The 14,067-nt window shown below is 37.9% G+C and overlaps 3 protein-coding genes across 7 annotated transcripts in view; 1 reads left to right on the forward strand and 2 right to left on the reverse strand.

The window, feature by feature from the left end:
* fgf12a (fibroblast growth factor 12a) overlaps positions 1-14,067 on the reverse strand; it is a 176,467-nt gene that overhangs the window by 114,222 nt on the left and 48,178 nt on the right. The gene's annotated exons all lie outside the window — the stretch shown is intronic.
* Positions 1,469-6,992, forward strand: LOC310717296 (vitamin K-dependent protein C-like). Of its 4 annotated transcripts, XM_083525182.1 has the most exons (9): positions 1,469-1,573; positions 1,682-1,729; positions 2,037-2,114; positions 2,919-3,076; positions 3,160-3,184; positions 4,696-4,836; positions 4,942-5,063; positions 5,669-5,786; positions 6,285-6,992. In XM_083525182.1, exons 3-9 carry the CDS (start codon positions 2,042-2,044, stop codon positions 6,833-6,835), a joined length of 1,188 nt encoding a protein of 395 aa, XP_083381308.1. In that variant the 5' UTR covers positions 1,469-1,573; positions 1,682-1,729; positions 2,037-2,041; the 3' UTR covers positions 6,836-6,992. The 4 variants fall into 4 exon arrangements, with proteins under 4 accessions (XP_083381308.1, XP_083381307.1, XP_083381305.1 ...); XM_083525181.1 differs by lacking the exon at positions 3,160-3,184 and having other exon boundaries at positions 2,020-2,114; positions 2,919-3,105; positions 4,700-4,836; XM_083525179.1 differs by lacking the exon at positions 3,160-3,184 and having other exon boundaries at positions 2,919-3,105; positions 4,700-4,836.
* On the reverse strand, positions 9,168-13,931 carry dusp28 (dual specificity phosphatase 28). Of its 2 annotated transcripts, none has more exons than XM_083525255.1 (5): positions 13,795-13,931; positions 11,666-11,700; positions 11,267-11,621; positions 9,703-9,791; positions 9,168-9,397 (listed from the first exon to the last, which is right to left on the reverse strand). In XM_083525255.1, the coding sequence occupies exons 3-5, from the start codon at positions 11,609-11,611 to the stop codon at positions 9,319-9,321; spliced, it is 513 nt and encodes a 170-aa protein (XP_083381381.1). In that variant the 5' UTR covers positions 11,612-11,621; positions 11,666-11,700; positions 13,795-13,931; the 3' UTR covers positions 9,168-9,318. The 2 variants fall into 2 exon arrangements, with proteins under 2 accessions (XP_083381381.1, XP_083381380.1); XM_083525254.1 differs by having other exon boundaries at positions 13,374-13,931.

Consider the following 14,067-nt stretch of genomic DNA (forward strand, 5'->3'; position numbering starts at 1 on the left):
GAACTTCATCTCTTTCTTTCGGCTTCTCCCATTAGAAGTTGCCACAGCGGATCATCCGTATTCATGATCCGCATGTTTGATTTGGCACATGTTTTTTCATCTCTAACAGAAGAAATTTTGTAAGATGGAGAACAATTGAGAAGATGATACCTTAAAGGTTTGAGATTGTTTTGTAGCAGGGAAAGTTGAAGCGGCACCCATTTCATTCTTCAGCACCATGCAATTCCATCTGGACAGCGGCTCATTGGAACCGACTTCACCGTACAACAAGACGATGAGCAGAAGCGTACGTGCGAGTTCTGTATGTGTTATTCAGAGAGCAAACAGTCGTCTGGAGTGATATCTATCATGGAATGACCTGCCCAGTCACCGGACCTACTGAATCCTACTGAACTGCTCTGGGATGAACTGGATCACAAGAGAGAAGTACTAGTGAAGAACATCTTTGGCAGGTATTACAAAAGGCAAAGTATTACAGCAGAATGTCTGGAGAAATAAACTGTAAGAGTGTGTAAAGCTGTTATTCATGCTAAAGGAGGAATTTTGAATGAGAATAAAGTGGAGGATCTGGACATTTATATATTTGTCTGGTCAAAGAAAATAGTACATGCATGTGTCTGTCAAAAACAATAACACTAGGTGTCTAAACACTTTTGGCAGACATGTGTATAAAATGTACATTATAATTTCTTAAAACAAGAACATTTCATCACAATAATTAACATGAATAAATAAACATTAACATTAGCGTGGATGACATACAACACAAGTGAAAGACACAAAATCATGAAAAATCATCATTATTTTATCATTAACTTTTGTGATTTATAAATATTCTTTTTTTAAGGTAATGTTTAGCTCATTCAGACACATGGGTGTTAGTAAAGTCAGGTAATGATGGAGGTGAGATGTGGAGGTTTGGGGTGCAGTCAGTGTACACATTCATCCCAAAAGTGTTCAATAGGGTTGAGGTCAGAGCTCTATAGCAGGTCACCCAAGATCTTCCACACACTTCTAACCCATGTAAACTAGATCTTCATAGAGCTGGCTTTGTGCACAGGGACATTGTCTCGCTGGAATAGGTTTGCGTATTCTAGTTCAAGTGAAGGGACAATTTCATGCTACTCAAATACAATACAATTGTGTGCCTCCAATTTTGTGTTCGGGGGAACAATCACATTTGGATGGAACAGTCAGGTGTCCCAATACTTTTGTCTGTATTGTGAATGAAAATTTGTCTAATTCTAAGTTGTTATATTGAATTCCTGAAGGACATTTTCACAGTGTCCTCTTGATGAAGTCTAAGTTCTGCTAAATGGCTTGCGAATTTCAGCAGTAGAAGAAATAAAGAGATGTTTGGGGGGCACATTAGCATTCATTTGATTGTTTAGTGCTTCAGATTTCTGAATTCCAGCTGTCCAGAGGTTAGAGGTTAGAGGGCAGGAGCAGACTCTCAGTAAGCACATTAGTCAGTCATTAACACAATTTAAACAGAGCCTGCGCCATCCCTACTCTGTATTTTTCGACAGTATAATGTTTATTTGGTCATTGCATTGGATTGAGAGCCGTATTGGTATATACTTATTTACAGATTTCTGGAACCTGGTAATAGATTTTGAAGGACATGAACACGACTGAAAGAGTAACCTAAAGTTTCTGACGCATGTATTTCTCCATCTAGATCTTCTGTGAGAAAGAAAGATACTGTTTTGGTCAGATCTGCTACCCAGTAAGACATCTTTCCTTTGCTTTTTTAAACTGTACTGATAAACAAAGAAACAGAGATTATAGAGATGAATCTAGAATATGTTTATCTCCAGTCCCACCTCGTTTTCTGTTATGATTACTGATGTCATTATTGCTAGAATAATAATATCCCAGGGGGTTATTATTTATGGAATATTTATCGCAGGGGAATACATTAAATATCACCTCGCACACAAGGTCAATGTTTTGTAATCCTAAATTATTCGATTCCGATTAGCATTTTTAAATAATAAATAATACTAAGGATTTCAGTGTTGTTTTGTCCGCAGTCACCATGGCACGTGGAACGCTTTTTTTCTGCCCTGCATTGATTATCTTCTGGGCTGCTTCTGCTGTCTGTACACCAGGTACTACCTTAAAAAAAACTAATCTGCTAAATGCATATTCAGATTTATCCTCATCTTCTTCAGATCCAGCGGATATTTGTGATTTGTAATAGAAAATTTAGGCTGTTAATTATGCTGAGATCTGGCAACCCTGCTCTGCATGAACGTGAGCACCTTGTTCCTGTGCAACTCAGTCCAATGCACACACCATGAAGCTTTCTGCCAAACTCTCTAAAACCTAATAAATAAACAGACTGGAGACTCCTTTCATAGTTGTTACGTAAAAAAACGGCTTATTTCAAAGAAATTTTAACACGTTCTTTTTTTTTTTTTTTTTTTTTTAAACGACAGCCCATGTGAATAAGCTGTTTCTGTAGAAACATTAACTTTTCAGCATTAATCTGTAGTTGTGCTGTTGTAGCAAATAAATCAATTAATCAAAATCAACAAATTTCTTGTGTAAATATATATTTTTTTATTAATAATAAAATGAATTCCACACTATTGCTGAATAATTCATAAATGCAACTGAATCCTTTCTTGTTGACTATTTCCTGCTCCCTAAGGAAATAAATATGACCATGTTCACATAATAACTGCTTTGTAATCCATCATTATGAAGAAACTAACAGAACCCTCATCTGTTTTCTACAATCATAATTTTTTTATTACAAATAGCATTTCCTATTCATATTTCTATTTGTATTTGTTTGAAACACAGTAACTGTTTAATCCGAAATGACAGATTCACATTGACGTGTTCCACGTTATGGTTTCGGACCCTAACAATAAAAAAAGTTGTTCACGTTTTAGCGTATAAATCAGTTTTTTACAGCAGTCCAAAGGCACACATGCTCCTGCGTAGCCGAAGGGCCAATTCCATTCTGGAGGAACTCAAGTCTCCATCACTGGAGCGAGAATGTATGGAAGAGCAGTGTGACTTCGAGGAGGCCAAAGAGATCTATCGGACCAGAGAGGCAACGGTTAGGCATTTTATGATTAGTACACCTGTGTTTCTTCCTTACAAAGCAATATCTGATAAAGATCTACACTTCTTCTCTTACAGTTAAGGTTCTGGGCCGTTTATGCAGGTGAGTGTTTGATTTATTTAAGGTAAGTTGAAGCATCAGCATCTGGACCACATGTTATTTTTTTTTTTGTGTATCATTGTTTCTTAGTGTCATCTAAAAAAGAGGTTTTGTATGAAAACCCCAATATGGAGCGTATGAATTCTTTTTAATTTAATATTTGTGGCATGTTAATGATTCTGGTGCTGATTTCTTTAGTGCTCGCGTCCTTGCATTTTTGAAACCACGTTAAACATCGTACTATATTCATGGGGAAATTTGCATAGAAGTAGTGGTACGCTGGTGCAAATGTTCAGGGTCAAAGTCCCAGAAAGCATTGCAACTTCACAGTGCAGTAACACCAAGTTTCAGAAGAGACAAAAAGACAAGATCTTTCTAATTAGGTAGACTCACTCTTAACAAGAAGCCAAATACATGGAAATAAAGCAAGTTCAATGAATGAAAATTCTCCGAAGTTCATTAGACCAGAGCTCCCCAAACCCACAAGCCCCCCACATTTGGAACGGCCCTCTGAATAAAGCTAGAGACATATTTTGAAAGTTTTATTTTAAATGTTTTACTCAAATCATATCTGTATTTAATAATAAAGGCTGGTTTTAGAGCTAAAATGTCCCTTAGTTATTAACAGAGGTCGAGGCAGAAATCCATACTGTTAGTTTTTCCGGCATCCGTTCCTCTGTCATTTCAATAGCGACCTCTAGAGGCGAATCACTGACACCACTTGCTGTTTGTTTTTACTTCATGTTTATTATTTATAATGTATTAATTATATAATGATATTTATTAATTCATAAACTCATTTATTTCATTCAGTATGTTTTTAATAGAATTCAGTACTATTTTTCATAGGGTGTTTGTTTTTTCTACAGTATACTTTAAAAAAAAAAAAATAATATATATATATATATATATATATATATATATATATATATATATATATATATATATCGTTTGATTAATCGGTTATCAATCCAACCTAGCTTTCGGTATCGGTAAAATTGACCATCGATCGACCTCTAGTTATTAACATAGCCTAATTATTTGTTATCTTCACCCACCAGCCATATGCATATGCATTAGTACCGGTAATTAATTTGTTTTGATTTCAATAGCAATGAATATAAAAAAAATTATTAATTAATTAATTTAATAACGCTCTTTTAAAAGGCTTTTGGGAAGTAAAGCTCATTTGTCTGTACTGTGCAGAACAAAATAAAAAACAAATCTAGCATTAGGAGGTATAACAAAGACATTTAAAGTCATAATTATATCTCCACAATAACGCTGGTTGTCACTCGGGTCAATGTCATTTTCTGTCACAGACTGACTCGGCCCTCAATAAAGAAAGGAAAGATTATGTGGCCCTCACAGAAAAAAGTTTGGGGACCCCTGCATTAGACCATTAAACTTGACTGCCTCTGAAGATCACAAATAAAATATAAATCTCAATATGCCATTCGTTTAGTGGCTTTTTCCTTTTTAAGACTTTATTCTGAGCCGGATTTGACTTTTAGATAGCACACACACGAACTGCTCACTGGACAACGGAGGCTGCGATCACAACTGCCACGTGAGGAAAGACAACACAGGACGCTACTGCAGCTGTATTGATGGATACACGCTCAATGAGGACTTCAAAAAGTGTGATCCGAAAAGTGAGGACGGTGCAGATGTGTTCAAGTGCATTCCAGGTCTCTGTATTGCTAATTCTTCGACCTTTATGATGGTAATATAATGGTAGCGTTGTCTCTGATTTTCAGATCAGCAGTCTTGTGGACAGATTTTGATCGCTAAGTCATCCTACAGAACGAAGCCCATTGAAGGTCTTCAGCCTTGGCTTGTTGGCGGTGAAGTTGGCAAAAGAGGAGAAAGTCCTTGGCAGGTTAGTTGTTTTCTTGGAAACGTGTTTTCACAGTACACCAAATGTATTGCGCTCTAAGGGAAAATTGCCACCAGGTCCAGAAAACAACAATTGTTTGCAATGATTTGTTTTCTGATTGGAGATACAATTTAAAGTAGCATGTATCTCACCAAGGAAACCTGTCCCTGAATGTTAAATCCCATTACTGAGATGCAGTGGTGGAATCCTGAATGTTAAAACCCACCACTGAGATGCAGTGGTGGACCAAGTACACAAACCATGTAGCTGAGTTAAAGTAGAGATACACAAGGTATCCAAAGTACTATGATTTATTATAACTATAATGTTCCTATTATAATTTTTTATCACAAGACTCTTTACTTAATCAATACACTTTATATGAAAAGACTAAAATGTGACTCTCAGCACACTGATCTATTAATAGAATATTAATGATCCAAACACTGATTGATTTCTATAAAATGTACCATGATCCCAAAACCTTCGCTAATACGTGTGTTGTGGCGAGTTCGAGTCTGGAGATTCTTCCATCATTAATTCCTCTCTAAATATTCTGCTTGCTGTTGAACTGTTTTAATACATATGTTTGTGTATTTCCTTCTCAGGCTCTAATCTTGAATGCCAAAGGAAAATTTCACTGCGGAGGCGTCTTGATTGATGATCTCTGGGTTCTTACTGCTGCTCATTGTCTGGAAGGATTCAGCCGCTTCGGTGTCAGACTCGGTTTGTGATTTGTCATTGCTTGATACTTGCATTTTACATATTATATAGAGTCCTACAACAGAAGGTTGACATTAATGAATCTTGAGCCTATTTATAATTCTAGGACCCACTGGGAACCAAATTTTTCAAGCGTATTTTTGTTGTACATCAGCTACTGACTTAATTGCCTGCCATTTTAATAGATAGTGGCAGGTCAAATGGCAACAGTTAAAATGGAGTTGTGGAGAGCAAGCAGGTAATGTTTGTGATTGTCTACACCTGTGACTAGTTTACAGCAGCCTATTTATGCTATTTATGACCCATAATCTCTCCATGTGTTCTCCACAACTACCTCTACTTTTGGCCATACCCCTACAGTTTGGTCTACCATATTTGTGAAAGGTTATCGGAGGGACAAGGACCATCATATTTGGCCAAAATAAGGTGCACAGCTGCCTTAGGTCTGCATAAAATACTTTTAAGGTAGCTGCATTTTAACTAAAACCTAATGACCTTTAGGTGACTACAAACGTTTTGAGTTTGAAGGATCTGAGGTCACCCTTGCTGTTGTTCAAAGCGTCGCCCACCCAAATTACAACAGCCAGAAGGCAGACAACGATATAGCCATGCTGCGTTTGGCGTCGCCCGCCCCGTTCAGCAAGTACATCGTCCCTGCATGTCTGCCGAGCAAAGACCTGGCCGAGCGTGTGCTTCACCTCAACGGCACCATGATGGTGGTGACAGGCTGGGGCACGGATAAACAAGGGTCAATTCCGCACAGCTCTGATCTCAAACACATCAACGTACCACTGGTGGAGCACTCAGAGTGTAGACGGCACATGAGAAACAACGTGACGGAGAACGTGCTGTGCGCCGGCAGCATCGGAAGCATCAAGGACGCGTGCAGTGGCGACAGCGGCGGCCCCATGATGACGCTCTACCGAAACACGTGGTTCCTTATCGGCCTCGTATCCTGGGGTGAGGGCTGTGGCCACACAGACAAACTGGGCATCTACACCAAAGTCTCCAATTATCTCGATTGGATTGATAGCGTGAAAAAGCAGCCTTGATCGAATCCTGTTTTGTCGATCATTCAAGAATTAGTTTGGCTAATTATTTTTTGAAGAGATACTCTAAAAGCTAATTACTTATTATGCTAATTACTGACTGTACCCAGTCATGCAGTGCCTCATTGCATGCATTAATAAAGACCTAATTATTAATAAATACGTGTCCCGGTTCAATGTTGTTTCTCTACAATGTCATTATCATCTTCATTTAATAAATTTTTTTATATGGGGCAAGAAAATCTCAAGGAGGCACATTCTGTCGTCTCTTTGATGTACAACCCCAATTCCGAAAGTGTTTGGATGCTGTACAAATTTAAATAAAATCAGAATGCAACGATTTGCAAATGTCATAAATCTATTTTATTCACTATAAAATATAGAAAACATATCAAATGTTGAAACTGAGGAAATGGACCGTTTTAAGGAACAAATAAATACATTTTGAATTTGATGTTTTCACACATCTCAAAAATGTTGGGACAGAGGCAACAAAATCCTGGAAGTGTTATTCAAATTAAACAGTTGAAGAAACAGTTTGCACTAATTGAGGCTAAGTGATGACAGGTCAGTAAAATGATTTGGGTATAAACAGTGTATCTTAGAAAGTCAGTCTCGCAGAAGTAAAGATGGGCCGAGCTTCAGCAATCTGTGAAAGACTGTGTGCAAACTGTTTCAGAATAATGTTCAACATCTAATTGCAAAACAGTTATTTCATCATTTACGGTACATAATATCATCAAAAACAGTCCTGATTCTGTATTTTGAATCACTGCATCTACTTCCCACAGTTTCAAACCAGGCTTGTTACCTTATCTATTTTAATATATCTGCTTCTTTACCTCAGAAAAAGTTAACATTAAAAGGCTCGACTAAATATGTATGTTTTCAGCCTCGACTTGAACACTGAGACTGTGTCTGAGTCCCGAAAGCTTTTGGGAGGTTGTTCCATAACTGTGGGGTTCATAACAGAAAGCTCTGTCCTCTGCTCTCCCCTGCACCTTTTGATCCAAGTAGGCGAGGTGGATCATAATTGTACAGTTCACCACTTAGATACTGTGGCGCGAGACCGTTTAGTGCATTATATTTTAACAGTAGTATTTTATAATCAATGTGATTTTTGTTCAGTTTAATCCAATTGTCTGTCAAAGACATTACATTAAACTCCTGATCGTTAATAATTTAATTTAGAATCAGCGCTTTTGACATGAGAGATCCAATATTCAACAATCCTATCTTTAGATCAGAGGTGCTGGCTGTGCATTCTGTCTTATTTAAATTAATGTTACTGTCGTTTTGCTCTCAGGGGACAGACACAGTCTCAATTTGGTGGACCCTGGGTAATGACTACTATTTAGCTAGCAGACGGTCAGTTTAGCCTGTTTGTCTGCTCCCTGGCCTTGCCTTTGGACAGTCACTGGTTAACTAGTGCTGTTCTGAGATTATGACCTTTACTACAAGAAATGAGAGCAGCACCTTCCCAAGTTGGATGGAAGTTGGATGTTTTTGGAGCACCACTCAAACATCCAGCAGTTCAGCGACCATAACCTGCTGTAAGCTATAGCATATTACAGCATCGAACATTGCCTTCCCTAATTTACACACCTCAATAATGTTACTCTTAGTAACCTCTGACTGTCAAAGGCGTATATCATTAGTTCTTATGTGAAAAACTATCTAGAGAACCTATGCTTTCCTAAAGACCTAAGCTGACCTGCTATGACCAGCACCCTGGCTCCGAGTATACATTTATCTTCTGTAAATGCCTAGCTAATTTTATCTGCCCCAGAATAGAGTTTCCAATAACCAGAGCCCACTCTCAGCAGGTGCTTTAGTGTTAGCTTTGGCCTTGTAGGTATGCCACCGAGTCGTCACCCAATTGCCAAACTGCGAAGACTCTAATGGTAACTCCACCTAGGGCATCCAGACTTTCCCATGCAGAGCCTGGACTGGATGCTCACCATATCAGAGAAACGTACCCTAATGTGGTGTACCTGTCATGTGTGTTCACAGTTCCGATAGGAATAATCTCTATTCATTGCTTTTTAAACGGGAAAAAAAGGAGAAACGCAGCCGACGGAAAGTTTTTGAATACAGGTAAACAAAACGATAATTCAAGATTTTGCTCTGATCTTCATCATCATCTCTGCTCTGCTTGTGTTCTATATTTTAGATGATCAGCCTGGATACATGAATTAGGTAACACAATTTTCAATTATTTTGTATTAACATGATGTGATAAGCTCCAGTTACCAGCGTGACACAAAAACAGTTAGTAGTAATGGCTACTTTTTACATGTACATGTCAAAGACCAAACTTCTTTACTTGACTTCAACTTTTACCAAAGTCTTTTAAAACATAAGTATCTGTACTTCTACTTCAGTGAAAGATGTGTGTACTTTTGATATCTCTGGTTGTATAATACAATGAATAATATGTACCGTACGTTAAGGTATAATTAACTACACATCGTTCAAGAGATATTCTATTTATTTTGTTTTCGATGAAATAGTCGCTGTAGAGAAATCGGGCTGAACTGCAGGCGTTTGTGTTCGGGTAGGTCTCTGAAAAGCAGATGAATGAATCATCAAATTCCATGGACGGTCCAGTTTCAACAGCGTAGACAATCTGTAGTCTATATTTATTTATTTGCATAGCAGCTAACTTTCAATAAATTGTTCTAAAAAACCTGAAAATAAAACTCATGCTGTCATGATGTTACAGTAGGGAATGCCATCTACACTAATAGCAAATGTTCAGGCACTTATACAATTTAAATGGCGAGTTCAGCAAAATAATGAATCATGTTATGACTGGATGGGTTTTTTTTTTTTAAGATAAAGAGATGTTCAGACTACCGCTTGCTGACCGTCTGATCTTCAGTTCCTGCTCATATCGCTCCAGCTGAGCCCAAAAACCCGGGTTTGGCTCCACCACTGATCGGGCACTTTTCACCATCTGATAGAATAAAAGAAACAGGTAAATCCGTGGCATGCAAACAATTGTTGTATTTTTTTTGTAGGCACATTTCAAGACACTTACAAAAAATAAGAAAAAAATCTTGCCTACTGCACTGCACTGCAAACTGTACATTTTTAACAACCTCGTAAAAATTCCCAGAGTTTCCCTACAATTTTGTGCTTTTTGACTGTGCATTTCGGTTTCCCTGGGGATTTTAAATGAAGGCAAATGGTGTGTTTTTGCGCAAATACTACAGGAAAGAATAAGTGTAAGTGTATCTGCGACCAAATCAATCCAATGTAGAATAAAAAAGCAGCTATTTAATCCACAAATACAGTATATTTGAGCAGTGTGCAGTTTGCTCCAGATTCAGTTTGCGAGCTCTGACTAGTGCACTGTTAAATCAAAGGACATGAACATGCCAACGTTTTCAGACGCCTGCTAGATGGCCTCGAAGTAATCAAATCACAGTCTGATTAGTTCAAACAACAGCTTTGGGCAACATTGATTTCATGGTAAAAATAAAAACTCACATTTGTTAAAAGAATAGCTTATTGGGAATAATTTTATACATATTCATGGACAACACTATATTACAATGTAAGTCAGTAATCATGATGGAGTTCAGGACAGCAAAGAAGGTCTTGCTTGCCCTGACGGCCCTCCACTGGCTTTTAGGACACTTTAAAAGTCTGAATATGGCCATCTTGCCTAATTGCCTATACGATTAGATCAATTAAAAAAAAGTCAAACATCTCACGGATGTAATTCGATTCTTTATTTTAAAGAGCTGATTCAAAGACTTTACACATCACTACTATACAATGTGATATATAACATTCTGAATATGGGTAAAATTATATAAAAGTATATAAAAAAAAACTATAAAAAAAGACAATAAGCATCAACTTAAATCATTAAATCATTAAAGAGAGAAAATAATGAATAGGAAAATTCCAGGTCAGAAAGACAGATCTTCCATTGGTAAAAGACTCAAGATGCATTGAGTCAAGTTAAGTTTATTTCTATTGCGCTTTTCACAATGGACATTTAAGAATGAAGGTAAACGATGTGTATTTATCCCTGATGAGCAGCCATGGCGACTGTGGGAAAGAAAACCCTGCATTAGATGTTATGAGGAAGAAACCTTTAGAAGAACCAGACTCAAAAGGGGAACCTTATCATCATTTGGTGAAATCAAGAGTGTGAATATAGTCTTTAAAACAATACAGAACACTGGCGAGTGAGAACTATAAGCGATAAGGACACGTGAGGACTGAATATGATCAACATAATGTAAAATAAATGTACCTCGTATTTATTACTAAAACCTTTTAAAAAGAGAGAAAAATCCCGGCTATGGCTGTTGTAGTAAAAAAAAAAAAAAAAACGACTCAAGTCTTTTTTTGGTGTGTGTATGGGGAGCTAAAAGAGTCGACTCTTTCGCACCAGTGATAAAGTGAGAATTGTACCTCATACGCCTCGGTAAGGGACAAGCTGCGGTGCTTCATGAGGTAGGCCATGCACACGGTAGCCGAGCGGCTGCGGCCGTTTTTGCAGTATACGAGGGTGCGGCCTCCACCCGCCTCAACGCTGAGTATGGCATCAGCGCAGCGGTCGAAGTGCGCCTGCAGGTCCTCGTTGGGGTCGTCGTACACGGCCACACGCAGAGTGCTGACCGGCGCTGGAGGACTCGGCTGCTGCCTGGACACGTTGATGCACAGGGTCACTGATTCCTTCTGGAGGAGCTCATTATTGCAGGCGGAGCGAGCGTTGCTGATGAACAGCGAGTCTGTTACCTTACACAGCTGCAGCATTCAGCGTTCAGTGTGTGTGTGTGTGTGTGTGTGTGTGTGTGTGTGTGTGTGTGTGTGTGTGTGTGTGTTATAAATATAAAAACAGCTGCCTGTGAAATGAGACAAAAATACTTGCACGCTACTCAGATGCACATGGACTTTCAGTGCTGCAGAGACACACACACACACACACACACACACACACACACACACACACACAGCACTGCTAAATTTACCACATGATCAGAGAAGCACAGCAGCCACGAGGAATCTTCATGGCCCTAATGTCGATTATTTTCCTGCATCACTCACAAATTCTCCTCGTCTTTCTGTTACAGGAAACGAATCAACAATATGTATATTATAAATATATGTCATTGGTTAAGGTGCTAAGTTACTGATTGGAAGGTGAACAATACTATAGAAATGAAACTTGGATATTTTTTAGTTAATGTGCAGTTTGTATATCACTACAGATTGATTTCCTCTCAAAATAACTCAAAATACAGCCATTACTGGGTAAATAACTGGCAACAAACGTAAGAACACCCTAAGTGAACCTATTAAAACTATGTCCAAAGTGTCAGTATTTTGTGTGAGCACCACTGTTATCCAGCACTGCCTCAATCCTCCTGGGAATTTACCAGAGCTTCACAGGTTGTTGCTGTTGCTCTTCTACTCCTCCATAATAATATCACGAGATTCTGGATGTTACACATCCTTAAGCTTCTCCACCTTCCGCTTAGGATGTCCCACAGGTGCAAAATAAAGTTCAGGTCTGGAGACACACTTGGCCTTGATTTATTTTTTGGTTGGTTTATTATTTGGTCTTGCGCTTAAAAATGTCAAAATTAAAACTTGGACCACGTTATTCATGCGCTCTCAGACCAGGAGTTCCTGATATTGACTAGCAAATCGAGGATATCTATTTTTATACAAAACCAACACATGCGAAATTAGAATTTAATATATATTGGTTTTAAAAAAGACACGTTGGCCAGCATTGTATTGCACTTCAATTCATTTTTATTTGTATAGCGCTTTTAACAATGAACATTGTCTCAAAGCAGCTTTACACAGATAATGTGGTAATAAAAATTAATGAGATGTTCTTTATAAGTGTAAGTTTGTCCCTGATGAGGGATTATTATAAATAGCTGTGACTCCGCCTCCTCTGCCATTTAGACAGGTCTGGTGTATGTAACTATATCCAGGAGGACTCACTTCATTTAATGCTACATATTCATTCAGTTTAATCCACGTTTCTGTCAAACACATTACATTAAACCCCTGGTCAGTAATAATTTCGATTATAGTCAACGCTTTTGACATGAGAGATCTAATATTCAACAAAACTATCTTTAGATCAGAGTTGCTGCTGTGCATTTAGTTCTATTTAATTTAATGTTAATCAGGTAACTTAGACTTTTTGAGAATTTCTACATTTTGGATTCACTCAGGGGACAGACACAGTCTCAATATAGTGAATCCTGAGTGACGACGCTGAAGATAGCAGATCGTTGGTTTAGCCTGTCTGTCTGTTTCCTGGCCTTGGCTCTGTACAGTCACTGGTTAACTATTGCTGTTCTGAGACTATGACCTATACTACAAGAAATGAGAGCAGCACCTTCCCGAATGGAATGGATAAAATTCTGCCCTAACAGGCCAAACAGCCTTGCCCTCAAAATTGCTCACAAATAAAATTATCGCTAGCAACAAAAAAAATACTAAACATGTCACACTTCACACACTGAATGCTCGCCATAGCAGAGAAATGACGTACCATAATGTGGTTAGTGTAGTGTGTGTTCGTAGTTCTGATGGGAATGGGCTCCACTCACTGCTTTTAAACAGTGAATAAAGCGCATTTCCACAAATAAAAAAAGAGAAGACACGAAGCAAGCGGTAAGTAGAGAATTCAGGATATCAAAACGATATTTTAAGATTTTTAAGCGATGAGAAAAAAATAACGAAAGTGTAAGACACAAACACAAAATTACCGTAAACAAATCAACAACCGGAAGGTACGTCACACGACTTTATTGCGCCTTCTTGTTTATTTGTGACCCTCATTAAACACAAGCGAGACATCATCCACGTTGTATGGCCAACTTTTCTGCTAAGGAATTACATGTAGGCATTTATTCTACAATAAATCTTTACCGCTTAGACACACTCGGTCTCAACCAGATAATAACACATACCTGCATACGGTACTTCAGGTAAACGTTTAATGTTCTGAGTAGAAAGTTGTTTCCTTAATGTCTGAATTTAGGGATCCTTAAATCAGAGCGGTAATTAAGTGGAAATTCCACCAAAAAATGCTTTAGGATCAGACATGCGCAGTGTATATATATATATATATATATATATATATATATATATATATATATATATATATATATATATATATATATATATATTGCACCCGCTTGGTAAAATTAATTATTCATACCCTGCAAAGAATTCTCTTAAAT

This window comes from Silurus aristotelis, assembly GCF_946808225.1.
Source record: "Silurus aristotelis genome assembly, chromosome: 22".
NCBI lineage: Eukaryota > Metazoa > Chordata > Actinopteri > Siluriformes > Siluridae > Silurus > Silurus aristotelis.

Coding starts and splice junctions, on each gene's coding strand:
- LOC310717296 (XM_083525181.1), top strand. CDS start 2,042: ATGGCACGTGGAACGCTTTTTTTCTGCCCTGCATTGATTATCTTCTGG. Junction 2,115..2,918: donor TTCTGCTGTCTGTACACCAG/GTACTACCTTAA, acceptor CGTATAAATCAG/TTTTTTACAGCAGTCCAAAG. Junction 5,064..5,668: donor GAGGAGAAAGTCCTTGGCAG/GTTAGTTGTTTT, acceptor TTTCCTTCTCAG/GCTCTAATCTTGAATGCCAA.
- dusp28 (XM_083525255.1), bottom strand. CDS start 11,611: ATGCTGCAGCTGTGTAAGGTAACAGACTCGCTGTTCATCAGCAACGCT. Junction 9,792..11,266: donor CCCTTACCGAGGCGTATGAG/GTACAATTCTCA, acceptor TTATTCTATCAG/ATGGTGAAAAGTGCCCGATC. Junction 9,398..9,702: donor CAGGAACTGAAGATCAGACG/GTCAGCAAGCGG, acceptor TCTGCTTTTCAG/AGACCTACCCGAACACAAAC.